The following is an 18379-nucleotide window of genomic DNA, read 5'->3' as shown; positions in this document are numbered from 1 at the left end:
GGCGAGCGGAGCGGAGGCTGAACTGCCGCCAGACTGATGCAGTCTGAGCGGATCCGCCTCCATTCAGACTGCATCAGGGCTGGACGGCTGCGTTCGGGTCCGCTCGTGAGCTCCTTCAAACGGAGCTCACGAACGGAAACCCGAACGCTAGTGTGAAAGTAGCCTAACAGAGGGTGTTTTGGAGTGTCGGTTCCTTGTAATTTTTGGCAGCCCTTTCACTTAGTGCATAGGCTTTATGAGTGTACCGTAGGAGTCCCCACTACCTGAACTATTGTACCACAATGTGAATGAGGCCCTCGATTTTGTGATATACAGTTTGTATCGGAGTACCTCTTTCTTGTAATTTTTGACAGCACTTGCACTTTATATACAAGTAAATATACAGGAAAGAATGTTTCTTTTTTTTTTTTCGGTTTTGTGCGTATTATTGTCAGTCTGTAAAAGTGGCATACTACTCGGACAACATCGTTCCCAGCAGCGACCTGGGAGTCCAAGATGCATCCAGACATCCTCCCCATGCCGTTCCCAAACCATTTTGGTGGTGTTTCCATCAGTTTCTGACCTGTTCCTGTGAATCGGGCACCCTCCCCTCTTCAGAGCAGGGGGTGCCTGGTTTAATGCTTGGGTTCTCCCATTGACTTCCATTATACTCGGTAGAGCACCTGAGCATCCCTATGTGTTCGGCCAGAGCACCCTTTCACCCAAGCACTTTGGTGCTCGATCATCACTACTGTAGTTGTCCCACAAAAAATATTCTACAAACCAACACCTGGATCTGAATACTTTTGTAATTGCATGTAATTAAAAATTTTGTACAGCCATTAAGTTATTTGCTGAAATCCATCTTTATAGCGCCACCTACTGTTTGCTCTTTTTGTAAATTCTCTGCCCAGCTTACTGAGGTTGACATACATGCATATTTCTATCCTTTAACTGCAACCACCTGCAGTAGAGAGGACACACCCACTGAGCTGCAGCAGAAAGGACACACTCCCTGAATTGCCAGCCTGAAATAAATCTAGCAAAACAATTGCAGCAATGAATGGGCAGATCTCTGGATCCATGTGATACACAGGGCTGGTTCTGGTTCTAACTGTGTTAGAAAGAGACTGCCATGCCTTATATGATTTTTTACATTACTCATGGGATAAACTTTTAATAGCTGAACATCACTTGACAAGTTGTCAATAACACACTTAGAGACAGGAGAGATTGTATAGAAAATATGTATTGAAATTTGGTTAGATAATAAGAAAGTAGGCTGCAGGGGGATGTAGCGAGCCAGGACTGACACGTATCATAGCTGCAGACTTTCTTCTTTGAGATGCAGTTGCTACAGGCTGGATTGATGTCTTGCCGCATCAGTATTGATTCTCTTTATCTCACATAGGTGGGAGGATCACTCTCATCATTATTACCACCACAATGTTGACTAGAGGAAGAAGAATGCTGTACTTGTTCCCACTCAATATTCCTCTTTAAAGGGATATTCTGGATGATCGCTCCACCTAAAAAGACAAGACGTGGTGACTAAGACTGGCGCAAAGTATACTGCAAATCTACACCAGCTTATTGTAGACTTCAGTCTCTTAATAAATTAGGTGCATCGCACCCAGCACACTTCTGATTAAAGCGATTGCCCCATTACAACAATTTATTACATACCGACAGGATAAGGGATAAGTGTCTGATTAGCAGGGGCCCAACCACTCTCGTGATCAGCAGGGGCCCTACAGGTCGCACCCTGTTGATAGGGGACAAGTTATTCTGCTAGGACAACCCCTTTATGACTGGCATGTAAAACACCAGTCTCACTACATTTCTCTTTGGGCCAGATTTAAAACCTGTTTGTTGTTCACAGCAACCAGTCGCAGCAAAGCTATAACCCTTAGGAAATCTGAGTTTTTTTCATTTTTGCTTTTTCATTTTTCTTCCCTATTTTACGTGAGCCATAACTTTTTTTTATATTTCTGGTCACATAGGTGTATGAGGGCTTACTTTTTGCGGGACAGGTTGTACTGTCCACAATTAATTATGGCATAAAATGTAGTGGGAAGCCGTCCAAAAATTCCAAATGGGGTGGAATTGGAAAAAAAAACAGCAATTCCTCCACCGTTACAGGTATTGCTCCCACGGCATTTCGTTTACGGCAAAACTGATATTTATTCTCAGTATGATTACAACGATACACATATGGGGTAAGTTTTTTTTTTTATGTCTAAATGGTGTAAAAATAAATTTAAACTTGATAAAACATTTTTTTTTACATCATGATATTCTGACCCCCATAACTTTTTCATACTTATGTCTACTGAGCTGTTTAGGGTCTCATTTTTTGCAAAACAATCTGTAGTTTTTATTGATACCATTTTGGAGTGTGCATGACTTTTTGATCATATTTTATTACATTATTTTGGGTAAGAAGCAAAGAAAAAATTGCAAATTGGCCATTTTTAAAAAAAATTCCGTTACGCCATTCGCCATATTGGAATTTTTTTAAAATATTTTAGTAGTATGGGCGTTTTTGGTCGCGATTATACCCATGATGTTTATATTTTTTGTTTAGGTATTTTTTTTTATTATACAGAAATGTGGGTGATTTAAACTTTTTTTATATAATTTTTTATTTTTTTATATATTTTTAACCATTTTATTATTTTTTGCAATCATTTTGAAGCTCATATATGAGCCCATAAATAATGTTTTTTAATTTTTGATTTAGTTCTATCGGGGATTTTTAAATTGACATTTAAAGAGGACCTTTCACCGATTATTACACAGTGAACTAAGTATACAGACATGGAGAGCGGCGCCCGGGGATCTCACTGCACTTACTATTATCCCCGGGCGCAGCTCCGTTCTCTTGCTATGCCCTCCGGTATCTCCGCTCACTAAGTTATAGTAGGCGGAGTCTGCCCTTATTCTTCTGTAGCGCTGGCCAATCGCATTGCAGAGCACACAGCCTGGGAGAAAATAACAGAATGCATAGTACAATAGCACTGGAGGGGGTTAAAAAAAAATAATTCACCTTAATCCACTTGATTGTGCAGCCGGGCTTCTCTTCTGTCTTCTTATTTGCTGTGTGCAGGAAAAGGACCTGTGGTGACGTCACTCCAGTTATCACATGATCCATCACCATGGTAAAAGATCATGTGACGGACCATGTGATGACCGGAGTGACGTCACCACAGGTCCTTTTCCTGCACACAGCAAATAAGAAGACAGAAGAGAAGCCGGGCTGCTCGATCAAGTGGATTAAGGTAAGTTAAATTGTTTATTTTATTTTTTTAACCCCCTTCAGCGCTATTGTACTATGCATTCTGTATTCCGAATGCTATTATTTTCCCTTATAACCATGTTATAAGGGGAAATAATACAATCTACAGAACACTGATCCCAAGCCCGAACTTCTGTGAAGAAGTTCGGGTTTGGGTACCAAACATGCGCGATTTTTCTCACGTGAGTGCAAAACGCATTACAATGTTTTGCACTCACGCAGAAAAATCGTGCATGTTCCCGCAACGCACCCGCACCTTTTCCCGCAACGCCCGTCTGAAAGAGGCCTAAGTGTTCAGTGCAACTAACGATCCCCAAATTGGCCACACGAGGCATCAGTAGAAAGCCCGGAAGCACGAGCTTCCAGGTTTTTGAGCATTTAGATGCCGTGATCTCTCTTGATCACTGCATCTAAAGCCTTTAATTACCAAGATCGGCATTAGCCGCAGGTCTCTGCTGTATGAAACAGCAGAGATCTGCCAGCCATGAGGCCCACTGCACGTGCAAGCGGGGACCATGTTTACACATCGCTCCACCTCCGTACATGTACGGCGCTGGTAGCAAAGGGTTTAAAGCAGCTGTTCGCTGTTTTTATATTGATGACCTATCCTCAGCACCCCCGCTGATGAGCTGTTTGAAGAGAATACAACGCTTGTACGAGTGCTGCCTTCTCTTCTCTGTTTACCTGCTCCCCATCACAACCACAGCGGTGAGCAGGTGCAAGTAAACTCCGCCATCCCATTCAATTCAATTGGATGTCTCCTTCCTATTGAAGTGAATGAGACGGTGTACTTGTAATTACACTTGTTTACTGCTGCAGTTGCAATGGCGAGCAGGTAAGCAGTGAAGAGAAGGCCGTGGTCCTATGAGTGCTGCTTTCTCTTCAACCAGCTGATCGGTGGGGGTTCCGGGAGTCAGACTCAACCAATCTTATTTTGATGACCTATCCTGATGATAGGTAATCCATATAAAAAAGCGGTCAGCACCTTTAATTTTTTAAGAGCAGAATATACAAAATGAAAGCTGTGCTGTGATTGGTTGTTAGGGGTAGCAAAGACAGTTTCACAGCTCTCCCTCAGAGATGCTATAGACATACAGACCCTCATAAGATAATGGAAATGACCCTTTAATGGGTGCATTTGATCAAGCACAGTTGAGGGCATTTAGTTTAGACATATCAATCAATCCATCCATCATGAAAAAGGAAGGCAGCAAGTGAAAGGGTGGTGGACCTGCTTAATTCACTGCAACGTTTCACCCTAAAACAGTTGTTCAGTGGTTAGCACTGGTGCCTTGCAGCGCTGGAGTCCTAGGATCGAGTCTGACCAAGGGCAACATCTGCATGGAGTTTGTATGTTTTCCCTGTGTTTGCGTGGGTACTCCATTTTCGTCTCACACTCCAAAAAAGACATACTGATAGGGAACTTAGATTGTGAACCCCATTGGGGACAGCGTGATTGTAAAGTGCTGCGAAATATAGAAGCGCTATATAAGTGCTCTAAATAAATAATGAGGCACTTTTCAAGCATTGTGAGGTACATGTGGTATACACATGATGCCAATAAGCAATGAAAATAAATCAGTCAGTAAATAATAATAAATTACATGATTTTGAAACTTACAATTCATTCCAATCACATGTATGACAGTGTTAAATGTGCCCAAGTACATGACGAAGTGATAATTCAGATAGATACATGTGTCTAAGTAAAACTACTAATGCAGGGATTGCCAACCTGCGGCTCTCCAGCTGTTGTAAAACTACAATTCCCACCATGCCCTGCTGTAGGCAGTCTGGGCATGCTAGGAGTTGTAGTTTTGCAACAGCTGGAAAGCTGCAGGTTGACCATCCCTGTACTAATGCCTAGGGTTAATTTTCCACTAATCAGGTGTCTCTTACAGCTGCATGATTTGGTAAAACACATAACTTTCATATAAAAGAGCCTACAAGGCTCATAATATGGGCTCAATTGATAAAGAACAGTAAGTTTTGGTCTCTCTAGATGTGGAGTGTGCGGGCTCCGGTGTGTGAGCAGACGCAGTAGGACCTTGGCTGTACGGGCTGTAAGAGACACCTGATTAGTGGACAATTAACTGCAGGCATTAGTAGTTTTACTTGGACACATGTATCTATCCGAATTATCACTTTATCAAGTACTTGATGTATTTCCCATTATGTACTGACTGATTTATTAGCGCCATGAAAAAGGCCTCATTGTTTTAGGCTGAAATGTTACGGTTGGGGTGAATGGAGGGGTCCACCACTCTTTTACATACTCAGAAGTGGGGTTGCACCCTCTATCTGCCTGTCTATATCTTATCAATTACACACTCACATTAACAGCTCTACATAACGAATGTTTTTGTTCAGAGCTTCAATGTCCTTCATTTCCTCGTCAGTCAGAGAGAAGTCAAATATCTGTGGAGAGAAAAACATAAAAAAAATAAGACGGTTAAAAGAAAAAAAAATTCTCTTAAAGGGAACCTGTCACCATGAAAATGCAATGTAAGGTACAGACACCATGTTATAGGACAGGAAGTGCTGAGCAGATTGATATATAGCATTATGGGAAACACTTTTGCAGCATACGGGTAGGCTACCCGACACTGCTAGATTTGAATGTGTAGTTCCCTTTAAGCCAGTCAGGCCGGTTACTGGCAATCCTTATCACAGCCAGCAGAGGGAGCCCCCAGTTCAGTATAAATAGGCTAGGGCCTAGTTCAGGAAGGGTAGAAGTTTCCAGACTCAGTGCAGAGAGGGTTTCCTCCTGAGTCCATATGCATAGAAGACAGAAGGGCATAGCTAAACAGCCTGAAGACACAGAATACCACAGAGGCCGATCAGATAAAGCGAGAGGTACTCAAGATAACAGAGGAGGTACTAGATAAGGACAGCTTCAAGGGTACGCCAGATAAAGGGCCTTAGACCTTGGAGAGAAAGTGACATGTAGCAGGACCAGTCAGGAATAGTGTGAAAAGCCGCCTGTACTGCATCCCCTGTAATCAACACTCTGTATAATGCCTTGCTAAGACCGGCCATACTGTACTCCCAAGAACCAGCTGTATTCACTGATATTCAGTAAAAGTTCCAGTTTTTGTTGGCTATCCTATGCTTGCTTCATTCTTTTACAATACCATACACGGCGTGTCACCGTTTAATTGACACTGGCGTCACGAACTGTTAAATACCTGCCTGTTCCAGTATTTGCCCCAATTGAAGACGACAGTGGATCCCAGGTTAGTGGTCAATCTGCACTACAAAGCCCAGCACACACTACTGACCCCCTGGGACACTGCATCGCTCTTTTTGGCGTCACGAACAGGATCCGCATACTTCTACAGTGCAGAGAAGTGTGAACTGTGTGCTTTAACTATTTCACCACCGTATGGCAAAGACTGTAACCCTTTATTTCCAAGCCGGTGGATTAAAATTGTGCCTAGGAGGAATCAGAGGCGCTGTACTGTGTTGCGCTACCCCCAGAGGGAAAATCGTATTTGTGGACTGTGATTTATTGGACTTTGCAACACCCTGCTTGCTGTCAGGGAATCGTGATCAAGATGGCCACCGGCCGCCTGGAGTAAAGTTTCCCGCGCTGCTGAGGACCTCCGTGGGCGGATCCCTTCAAAGACACAGAGAATCCCGCCCCTCTTCATCATCGCACCGCCGCGGCCCTGCTTTTCCTGCGTCAGCAACGTCACCGCGTACACAGGACGTCCGGAGTCTCACGAGATTTGGCCTGCGCGAACCCGGCGATTCCGGTAAGAACTTGTATCCGGAGGGAAGGGGATTGTTCCGGCCCCTTTAGTCACCAGCGGCCACCTCGTAATAAGTTAACATGTCAGATCCGGGAGTTGCCGAGCGGCCGGACCCGGGAGAGCTTGCGGCTCCTAATCATCCTATAGCCCCCAGCATGATGCCCTTTACCATGCCTTACTATTTTGGGGCCCCATGGTTTCCCCGCTATAACGGAGAGGCCCATACCCTAAGAGACTTTAAAGAAAAGTTGCTGGCCTTATTCAAACTGTACCCCATAAATGCCGATCAGCAAATGGAAATCTTGCTAGCGCAACTTGAGGGGGCTGCCCGCAGAGAGGTATTATCCTGGCCTGCTGCTGAAAGGAGTACTCTAGAGCAGATATTCACCCGCCTCAGGGCCACTTTTGAAACGAGGACTGCCTCAGAGATAAAGATGCACTTCTTTGGCAAGAAACAGAAGTCCGGTGAGTCCCTCCGTGACTATGCCCTATCACTTCAGGAGGCTTTGGGGGCTGTAATCCAGATAGATCCCAAGGAAGCTGATAACCAGGATCAGACCCTGAGGGAACAATTTATTACTGGAGTGGCTAGTGAGCAAATAAGGACCCAATTAAAGATGCTGTCCGCCCAACACCCCAACAGTACCTTTCTGGACTTTAAAGAACTGGCTATAAAAATTCTGGGGTCAGCAGTATCTACAGAGTTGAGCACCCCACCTGAGTTATCAGCCTGCAGGTCAAAACCGTTTATCATTAACCGAGCTGAGGCCGGTCAAGCTGTTCAAGCTACAGCTACCGATACTATTGCCATGCTGACAGAGCAAGTAAATCACCTCACTAAAAGCCTAGAGAGAGTGTGCAGAAAAATGGAGGAATGGGAAAAACCTATGATGTCAGAAGAGGAGTTCCTGTCACCCTCTAAGCCGTTCTCACCTCCATACCAAGAGACTCACCCCAGGGATCCTGGGAGGCGCAATAGGGGTCGCCAGCGGCCCGTGTGTACATACTGCAAAAAGGTGGGACACACAGAATCCACTTGCTGGCAGTTAAACGGGCAACCCCTGAGGCTGAGGACCACCCCTCGGGAGGTAGAACACTAGGTCCAAAAGATCCAAATTGGATGCCACGGTATGTAGGATCCCATCCTAAAATCAATGTGGAGATTAACGGGGTCCCCTTTGAAGCCCTATTAGATACTGGGTCTCAGGTCACTACTATTCAGCTGCCCGCCTTTGAAAGATTCTGGGACACCAATCAATTGACCCAGCCGCCTGAATCCTGGGTAGAGATTATCGCCAGCAATGGCAAACCGGTAAAGATCCATGGATACTGGGAACCCACCCTGCAGGTGGGAGAAGTCACCTTGCCTCAACAGGGGGTGATAGTAGTACAGGCCGGCGACAGAGGAGGACATCCTGTCATTCTAGGCACCAATGTCTTCAAAAACTGTTATGCTGAAATACTTGCCGTATTACATCAGACTCTGCCCACCGCTTCCTCTGCGTCCAAGAGGGTGATTCAAAAGACTATCACTGTGTTAAGTGCCCAGCAGAGGTTTGCTAACGGGAAAGGAGAAATTTGTACTGCCAAGATTCGTGATAATAGGCCTGTGACTTTGCCTCCTAATTCCCAAACTCTCTTATGGTGTCGTGCTGTCCTGGGAGTCCAAGGCCAAGATTATCCAGCCCTGGTGGAGCCAATCCAGATGGAGAACTACCCTTATGTGAGAGCTGCCAAGTGCCTGGTGAACGTCTCCCAAGGTAAAGTACCTGTCCGTCTGATTAACCTGAGTGATCATCCTGTGGCGCTTACTAAGCATTACCCTGTTGCCCAGCTTTCTCAGGTGTTCTTCCAAGACATCATCCGTCTTCCAGTGACAGAAAAGCCGCCAGCTGCAGTCAGCGGATGTCCGCCGGTGCCCCAGTCACAAGTACCCTGGTGGGAAGAGCTACATGTCGGGGACGAGACTACCCCCCAACATCAACAAGAAGGGATACTACGGCTTGTCAAAGAGCACCACCAGGCCTTCAGTAAACATGCTGCTGATTATGGAGAGGTTAGTGCCATACAACACACCATACCTACTGGCTCTCATCCTCCTATCAAGGAGAGATACCGACCCTTACCGCCTACTTCTTATCAGACTGTAAAAGAAATGATCCAAGAGATGAAAGACTCTAATGTAATCCGGGACAGTCGTAGCCCGTGGGCGGCACCCCTGGTCCTTGTAAAGAAGAAGGATGGTGGTATCCGTTTCTGCGTGGACTATAGAAAAATTAACCAAATAACCCACAAAGACGCATACCCACTGCCCCGCATTGAAGAGTCACTAACTGCTCTGGGCTCCGCTGCCTATTTCTCCACATTGGACTTGACCAGTGGCTACTGGCAAGTACCCATGGCCCCGGCAGATAGGGAAAAGACTGCTTTCACCACTCCCATGGGCCTGTTCGAATTCAATTGTATGCCGTTCGGGTTATGTAATGCCCCAGGAACTTTCCAGAGACTAATGGAGCGGTGTTTGGGTCACAAAAACTTCGAAACAGTGCTGCTGTATCTAGATGACGTCATTGTGTACTCAAAAACATATGAAGACCACCTGAAACACTTAGCAGAGGTCTTTGAAATCCTTGTCAAATATGGCCTGAAGGTAAAGCCATCTAAATGCCACTTGCTCAAACCTGCGGTAAAATACCTGGGGCATGTGGTAAGCGGAGAGGGCGTACAACCTGACCCTGATAAGTTAGCGGCTGTCCGTAACTGGCCGGTACCCACTACCGTCAAAGAGGTGAGGGGTTTCCTTGGTTTTGCCGGCTACTATAGACGTTTCATCCCCCATTTTGCTCAAATAGCCGATCCTCTCCAGGAACTCTTGAGGGGGCAGCCCAAGAAAAGTCCTAGAACTCCAGTGCTCATTGAGTGGAATGAAGAGAGAGAGATAGCGTTCCAGTTGTTAAAAAAGAAACTGACCGAGCCTCCCGTGTTAGGTTATCCCGACTACAGCAAGCCCTTCCATCTGTATACTGATGCTAGCAAGCGAGGCCTGGGGGCTGTGTTAGCCCAGATTCAAGAGGGAAAAGAAAGAGTGATAGCTTATGCAAGCCGCTCCCTGAAAGGAGCTGAGAAAAATGACCAGAATTATAGTTCCTTCAAACTAGAATTCCTGGCATTAGTGTGGGCAGTGACGGAAAAATTCAAAGATTATCTAGCCGCTACCCCATTCATTGCATTCACTGATAATAACCCTCTGGCACATCTAAATACAGCTAAATTGGGGGCTCTGGAGCAAAGATGGGCCTCTCGTCTCGCCAACTATGATTTCTCTGTAAAATATCGCGCTGGACGTACTAACGACAATGCTGATGCTTTATCCAGACTCCCCACAGAGACAGCTCCTGATGATGTGCGAGATGCTTGGGAAGATGTAGAAATGCCGGCCTTCTACCATAAATTTGCTCAACAGGATCAGGCTCGGGCTACCAGTAACAGAGCTGCAGTTCCTTCACCCTCCAGTAGGCCGGAACTCAAAGAAGAAAGGTGGGTGAAACTACAGTCTGAAAGTAGAGTGATGGGTGAATTGTTGGACTTCATTACCAGTGGCAGAACCCCTGAGAGGATTCGGCGTAAGAGTACAGATCCTGAGCTCATCAAACTGTGGAGACAGCGCCATCAACTCTTCATACAAAAGGGCCTGTTGCTACGGAGAAGCCTAGACCCAGTGTCCAACGAAAGAGTGCATCAAATTCTCATACCCCGACGAGATGCAGGTATGGTGTTGGAGATGTACCACAATCAATCCGGTCACTTCGGGGTCCAAAAGACTGAGGCAAATATCCGCCAGCGGTTTTACTGGGTGGGCATGAGAGAAGACGTGGAGAAGTGGTGTCGGGAGTGTGTAGCCTGTGCCTTGAAACGAGGTGAACACCATGATCAGAGGGCACCACTGAGACCCATTGTAAGTACTCGTCCTCTTGAACTTGTCGCCATCGACCATGTGAAACTGGAGCCTAGTCGCTCAGGGTATGTGTACGCTATGACTATTATTGACCATTTTACTAAGTTTGTTGTAGCGGTGCCTGTGAGAGACCAGACGGCCAAGACTACAGCCGAACTGTTCTGGAAACACTTCCTCCTGCCCTACGGTTGTCCAGAGAAGATCCTCACCGATCAAGGTCCTGCTTTTGAGTCCCATCTGTTCCATGAACTGTGCCGCCTGCACAACTGTAAGAAGATCCGGACGACGGCCTACCATCCGCAAGGTAATGGATTATGTGAAAAAATGAATCAGACCTTGATAGAGATGCTGAGGACCGTGCCTCCTGAAACCAGGGGAGATTGGCCTAATCTGTTGCCACAGCTCATGTTCACATACAATCATACCATACACTGTTCCACCGGGTATACCCCCTTTTATTTGATGTTTGGGCGCCAAGGATTATTGCCTGCTGACCACTCCTTGGATGTACTCGTACCTGATTGCATCAACCCATTCCCTAATACCGACTGGGTTGCTGAACACCAAAGGCGATTGAATACAGCCCAAGCTATTGTTCAGGAACGTATGGACTATGCTAGAGACCGGCAGCAGAGAGACTATGACCAAGCAGCCCATGCAGAACCCTTGACAGATAGGGGCTGTGGTATGGTTAAAAAATAACCGCCGTACCAGTAAACTGGACAGTAAATGGGAGCAAAGTCCTTATGTTGTCACTGCAATCCCAAATGTTGGAACTCACACTTATGAGATCACCCGGGAGGGCAGGGGATCCCAAATTGTACACCGAAACCGGTTAAAGCTCTGCCTGACACCAGAACCCAGTGCCGAGAGTTCTATATCTGAACCCCCTGTGTCAGAGTCATCAACACAGCCCGAGGATCCTATGCAGGCTGTCCGTAATCTAAGGTATGACGCTGATCCCATGCATTGGCTTCTGACACCATGGTTGAACTTGTTGGTGCCCGCTCCGGCACCTACAGTACCTTTACTTCCAGAAGAGCCGGTTCAAGATGCCCCGGATCCAGTTCCCCCTCTAGTGGATCCTGTTGTTCCTGTTGTTCCCGTTGTTCCTGACCAAGGTCTCACGGATGGAGATCCTCCTGTTGCTCCTCTCTCTTCTACCCCGGTGCTAAGAGGAGAGGAAACCCCTGTGTTGAGAAGGTCCACCCGGATGACCAGGGGACGTCCGCCAGTCCATTTAAGAGACTTTGACTATGCTGGTGGTGTCTCCTCCCGAACAGTTACTATCGGAAATAGCCTGCTTGATGTTTGTGCGCAAGAATGGACTCCTCCACGTGAGCCCTTGCCTGTTCTACACCCACGGGGAAACCCTGTGTAGTTCCTTATTATACTTCAGTCAAGAAAAATAGACTAACCTGGTTCACCTTAAGTCCGCTGTGCCAGGTCAGCGGCCGCGCCCAAGAAGAAAGAAGACGCCCCTTTTCCTTGCGTCATTTATTGCAAATGTTATATTTTTGTGTGAAATTGTTGTTTATTATATTTATAATGTAATGTTTAAATTATGCATCAGCTTATGTTGGTTCAGGCATGTGTGTGAGTACGAGGCCTTACTCACGTCAAAGTCTGGGGGTGTGCAGCATACGGGTAGGCTACCCGACACTGCTAGATTTGAATGTGTAGTTCCCTTTAAGCCAGTCAGGCCGGTTACTGGCAATCCTTATCACAGCCAGCAGAGGGAGCCCCCAGTTCAGTATAAATAGGCTAGGGCCTAGTTCAGGAAGGGTAGAAGTTTCCAGACTCAGTGCAGAGAGGGTTTCCTCCTGAGTCCATATGCATAGAAGACAGAAGGGCATAGCTAAACAGCCTGAAGACACAGAATACCACAGAGGCCGATCAGATAAAGCAAGAGGTACTCAAGATAACAGAGGAGGTACTAGATAAGGACAGCTTCAAGGGTACGCCAGATAAAGGGCCTTAGACCTTGGAGAGAAAGTGACATGTAGCAGGACCAGTCAGGAATAGTGTGAAAAGCCGCCTGTACTGCATCCCCTGTAATCAACACTCTGTATAATGCCTTGCTAAGACCGGCCATACTGTACTCCCAAGAACCAGCTGTATTCACTGATATTCAGTAAAAGTTCCAGTTTTTGTTGGCTATCCTATGCTTGCTTCATTCTTTTACAATACCATACACGGCGTGTCACCGTTTAATTGACACTGGCGTCACGAACTGTTAAATACCTGCCTGTTCCAGTATTTGCCCCAATTGAAGACGACAGTGGATCCCAGGTTAGTGGTCAATCTGCACTACAAAGCCCAGCACACACTACTGACCCCCTGGGACACTGCACTTTAGTATAATTTTATACATTTCAATTCCTGCTAATTCTGAGCTTTGAAGTCTAGAAGGCAGTCTTATTAATGAACAGCAGCCTCTCTCCCATGTATGATGTGTTCCTTTTTGGGGTTATGAAAGTAACCACCCTAGTGCCAGCACAATGTCCCTTCTTACCAATAGGTTTATCAGAGTACATAAACAGTAGCAACAGAGTGCCCTCTATTCACAATAGTGCCAGCCGGTTTAAGAGCATCATATGTGGTGTGTAGGGTAGTTTTTATCAAGACCTTCAAATTCTTGGCTTCTCTATTCAGAGAGAATAAAAAAAATTCTGACTGCCTGCAGTCACCACTAGGAGGAGCTCACTGGATTTACATAGAAGTCAGTGGGAATCTTATACATACTGTACATACAGACGTGGACAAAATTGTTGGTACCCTTTGGTCAATGAAAGAAAAAGTCACAATGGTCACAGAAATAACTTTAATCTGACAAAAGTAATAATAAATTAAAATTCTATAAATGTTAACCAATGAAAGTCAGACATTGTTTTTCAACCATGCTTCAACAGAATTATGTAAAAAAATAAACTCATGAAACAGGCATGGACAAAAATGATGGTACCCCTAACTTAATATTTTGTTGCGCAACCTTTTGAGGCAATCACTGCAATCAAACGCTTCCTGTAACTGTCAATGAGACATCTGCACCTCTCAGCAGGTATTTTGGCCCACTCCTCATGAGCAAACTGCTCCAGTTGTGTCCGGTTTGAAGGGTGCCTTTTCCAGACTGCATGTTTCAGCTCCTTCCAAAGATGCTCAATAGGATTGAGGTCAGGGCTCATAGAAGGCCACTTTAGAATAGTCCAATTTTTTCCTCTTAGCCATTCTTGGGTGTTTTTAGCGGTGTGTTTTGGGTCATTGTCCTGTTGCAAGACCCATGACCTGCGACTGAGACCAAGCTTTCTGACACTGGCTAGTACATTTCTCTCTAGAATTCCTTGATAGTCTTGAGATTTCATTGTACCCTGCACAGATTCAAGACACCCTGTGCCAGACGCAGCAAAGCAGCCCCAGAACATAACAGAGCCTCCTCCATGTTTCACAGTAGGGACAGTGTTCTTTTCTTGATATGCTTCATTTTTTCGTCTGTGAACATACAGCTGATGTGCCTTGGCAAAAACTTCGATTTTTGTCTCATCTGTCCACAGGACATTCTCCCAGAAGCTTTGTGGCTTGTCAACATGTAGTTTGGCATATTCCAGTCTTGCTTTTTTATGATTCGTTTTCAACAATGGTGTCCTCCTTGGTCGTCTCCCATGTAGTCCACTTTGGCTCAAACAACGACGGATGGTGCGATCTGACACTGATGTTCCTTGAGCATGAAGTTCACCTTGAATCTCTTTAGAAGTCTTTCTAGGCTCTTTTGTTACCATTCGGATTATCCGTCTCTTAGATTTGTCATCAATTTTCCTCCTGCGGCCACGTCCAGGGAGGTTGGCTACAGTCCCATGGATCTTAAACTTATGAATAATATGTGCAACTGTACTCACAGGAACATCTAGTTGCTTGGAGATGGTCTTATAGCCTTTACCTTTAACATGCTTGTCTATAATTTTCTTTCTGATCTCTTGAGACAGCTCTTTCCTTTGCTTCCTCTGGTCCATGTCGAGTGTGGTACACACCATATCACCAAACAACACAGTGATTACCTGGAGCCATATATATAGGCCCAATGGCTGATTACAAGGTTGTAGACACCTGTGATGCTAATTAGTGGACACACCTTGAATTAACATGTCCCTTTGGTCACATTATGTTCTGTGTTTTCTAGGGGTACCATCATTTTTGTCCATGCCTGTTTCATGAGTTTATTTTTTTACATAATTCTGTTGAAGCATGGTTGAAAAACAATGTCTGACTTTCATTGGTTAACATTTATAGAATTTTAATTTATTATTACTTTTGTCAGATTAAAGTTATTTCTGTGACCATTGTGACTTTTTCTTTCATTGACCAAAGGGTACCAACAATTTTGTCCACGTCTGTATGTGTTCAGCTATTCCTAGTAATGGCTGAAGCGTTTCTTACCTTAAAATTTTCTGTCATCCTCTTTGGATTAAAGCTTTTTGGAATGACCACAACCCCTCTCTGAGCATTGAATCGTAGTGCAACTTGAGCAGAGGTTTTGCCATACTTTTTGCCAATGCGAACTAAGGTTGGATCCTCTAGAAGAGGTGGAGAGGAGACATTTACCCTACAGTGAGAGAAATGGTACAATTACATTCTTTCCAGGTTACAGCATTTCTATACTCGTATATGAAGTTATCAAACAGATTTCTGCTGCTTCATGAGTGCTGCAACAACCACAATCATCATTAAAGGGGTTGTCCCATAGACATACAGCAGCGAGCAGGAAGAGGGAAGGGAGACTGCACCGTCTCCTCAAACAGCTGATCGGCGGGGTGTCGAGTGTCAGACCAAAGCAGAGCTGATATTGATGACCTATCCAGAGGATTGGTCATCAATATTAAAAGCACAAGCAACCACTTTAAAGTTAATTTGTCAGGTGATTGATCATGCCTATCTGAGAGCAGAATATTATAGAGGGGAAGAATCTGAGCTGTGATATATATATATATATATATATATATATATGCCTGAATAAAGCCTGACAGGACTCCTAGGAGAGTCAGTGAGAGTCCTGATAACCCCACCCACACAGTGATTGAGTAATTGCCGGCTTTCTGTGTACACTCATACTGATACAGGGAGAGCTGTAAATCACTTTGTGGATGGACTCCTAGGAGTCCTGTCAGGTTTTACTCTGCTTTTAAGGCTACTTTCACACTTACGGCCGGAGCGGATCCGTCTGGTGTCTGCACAGACGGATCCGCTCCTATAATGCAAACGATGGGATACGTTCAGAACGGATCCGTCTGCATTATATTTCAGAAAAAAATCTAAGTCTGAAAGTTAGTCAGACGGATCCGTCCAGACTTTGCATTGAAAGTCAATGGGGGACGGATCCGTTTGAAATTGCACCATATTGTGTCAATGTCAAACGGATCCGTCCCCATTGACTTACATTGTAAGTCTGGACGGATCCGTTTGGCTCCGCACGGCCAGGGGGACACCCGAATGCTGCAAGCAGCGTTCTGGTGTCCGCCTGCTGAGCGGAGCGGAGGACAGACGGTGCCAGACTGAGGCATTCTGAGCGGATCCGCATCCACTCAGAATGCATTAGGGCTGGACGGATCCGTTCGGGTCCGCTTGTGAGAGCCTTTAAACGGAACTCCCAAGCGGAACCCCAAACGCAAGTGTGAAAGTAGCCTTACTCATTAATCCTGCCCCAAATTATATAAACCTATATATCATAGATCTTCTCTCCCTCTTCTCTCAGATATGTTTTTTTTCCTCTTCCTTTTTACTTCTATACCCAGAATTTTGCTGTCTCTGTCTTGGGTACCAACACAACTTGGAAATTCCCTTTCATATTGAATTTTGCTTCTATATGGTGGCCATAGTAGTTGTTGTTTAGTGCTACAGTTAGGTTTACCAGAACGTTTAGGATGACATTAAGATCTTTATGGATGGTGATTACAGCTGTATGATAAAATTCTGTGAGGTAACATTAGCAAGGATATAATAACTTACACCACCTACCATGATGCATCACGGCTTGTCCCGATTGGGCTGTATCCTACAATGACAATATCGTGCTGTCTGCAGAATTCCAGTAACTTTGGTTGGGTGAAGTAAGGATGGCATTCGACCTGCAAATACACAGCACAAGTCACACCCTGTACTCCATTAGACCCTTATTCATACACAAGCCCAACATCTTCCACCATAACTTAGCCTGCTATGTTCTCAAAGTCTCACCTGGTTGGTAGTGGGCTTGTATTTCAATCCTGGCTTATTGAGTATTAGCTCTAGTTGTCTGCGATTAAAATTGGAAACCCCTAAGGACTTTACAAGGCCAGCTTCTTTACACTCCTCTAATGCCTGTGCCAAGAAAAGTATAATTATAATAATGTATAGTTAAATTCTAGATACAAAATGGAATGAAAATAGTCTCCTCCATTGTGGTGCTCGATAAATTCATGGGAAATATTTAGAATAATATTTCTATTTCCCTCAGTGGGGCCTGGTTTCCCACTGTTCTCGATGTCATGCTGATTTTTCAAAAGAGCAGGAAATGAGTGGAAATGGTGCTTAGCCAACCTGAGACAGGAGCAAGAAATAGACTGCAGTGGTGAACCAGGTACCTTCAGAACTATTTCATGGTTATCCCACGTAATTCTTCTTCTACTGGAATACCCATTTAAAATCACAGGACAGTTTAAGCCCCCCTTCCCTGTTATGCCCCCAAATAGCTTAGGAACACCTCTGTTAACAAAACCTGAACCCTTTTTCAGTTTGTCTCCAGGAATGTTGACAAAGTATGAAGTCAAGAGAAGAGCTCACTTCAAATGCCCCTGCCAGAACATAAGTTTTTCACTCTCTCATGAATGGTCCTACATAATACCAGTATGTTGTCTTACCTCCCAAGTTGCGCACAGATCTGTCTTGTGATATATGTACTTTCCATTCTCATCTCTTGGATAAATTGCATCTCCAGGCTGCAAAATATAAAATGTTTACAGCAGCAGTAGTCACTTATTTACCACTAGGAGAGCTTGAGTGAAGCATCATGGATGTAATATTATGTCAAACTGTGGCAGATAGGATATACTTTAAATGCGTGATAAGTGGGGGTCCCATCCCATTGACCCCTATTCCCCATTAGAAGCTCGGTTATTGTTGTTGCAATAGAAAATGGAGGTTGTGGAGTGGCCGGGTATGCATGCCTATGAGAATTATTGAAATAGTCATGAGAGTGATGTTTATAACTCTGATAGTATAGGTTTCAGATATAGTGTATGTGTAGTTGGCTCCCCCTGAATCTCCATAGTGCAGCCGCCTCACAGCTTTTAATGGAAAATAGGGGTCTTGGCATCCACCCCTATCAGACATTTATACCCCCATCAATGCCATAATGTTGATAGT

At 44.9% G+C, this 18379-nt stretch overlaps 1 protein-coding gene across 1 annotated transcript in view; it reads right to left on the bottom strand.

Moving 5' to 3' along the window:
- Positions 1–1210: 1210 nt before the first annotated feature.
- LOC122928538 (aldo-keto reductase family 1 member D1-like) overlaps positions 1211–18379 on the bottom strand; it is a 54642-nt gene continuing 37473 nt past the window's right edge. Inside the window, exons 4-9 of the mRNA XM_044281468.1 lie at positions 17875–17952; positions 17213–17335; positions 16994–17103; positions 15419–15584; positions 5613–5695; positions 1211–1508 (exon numbers count right to left, since the gene is read on the bottom strand). Coding sequence (XP_044137403.1) covers positions 1466–1508; positions 5613–5695; positions 15419–15584; positions 16994–17103; positions 17213–17335; positions 17875–17952 — 603 coding nt within the window. The 3' untranslated portion in view covers positions 1211–1465. The remainder of the gene's footprint in view (positions 1509–5612; positions 5696–15418; positions 15585–16993; positions 17104–17212; positions 17336–17874; positions 17953–18379) is intronic.

Source organism: Bufo gargarizans, chromosome 2, assembly GCF_014858855.1.
Source record: "Bufo gargarizans isolate SCDJY-AF-19 chromosome 2, ASM1485885v1, whole genome shotgun sequence".
Taxonomy (NCBI): Eukaryota; Metazoa; Chordata; class Amphibia; order Anura; family Bufonidae; genus Bufo; species Bufo gargarizans.
This window is presented reverse-complemented; position numbering and strand designations above follow the sequence as displayed.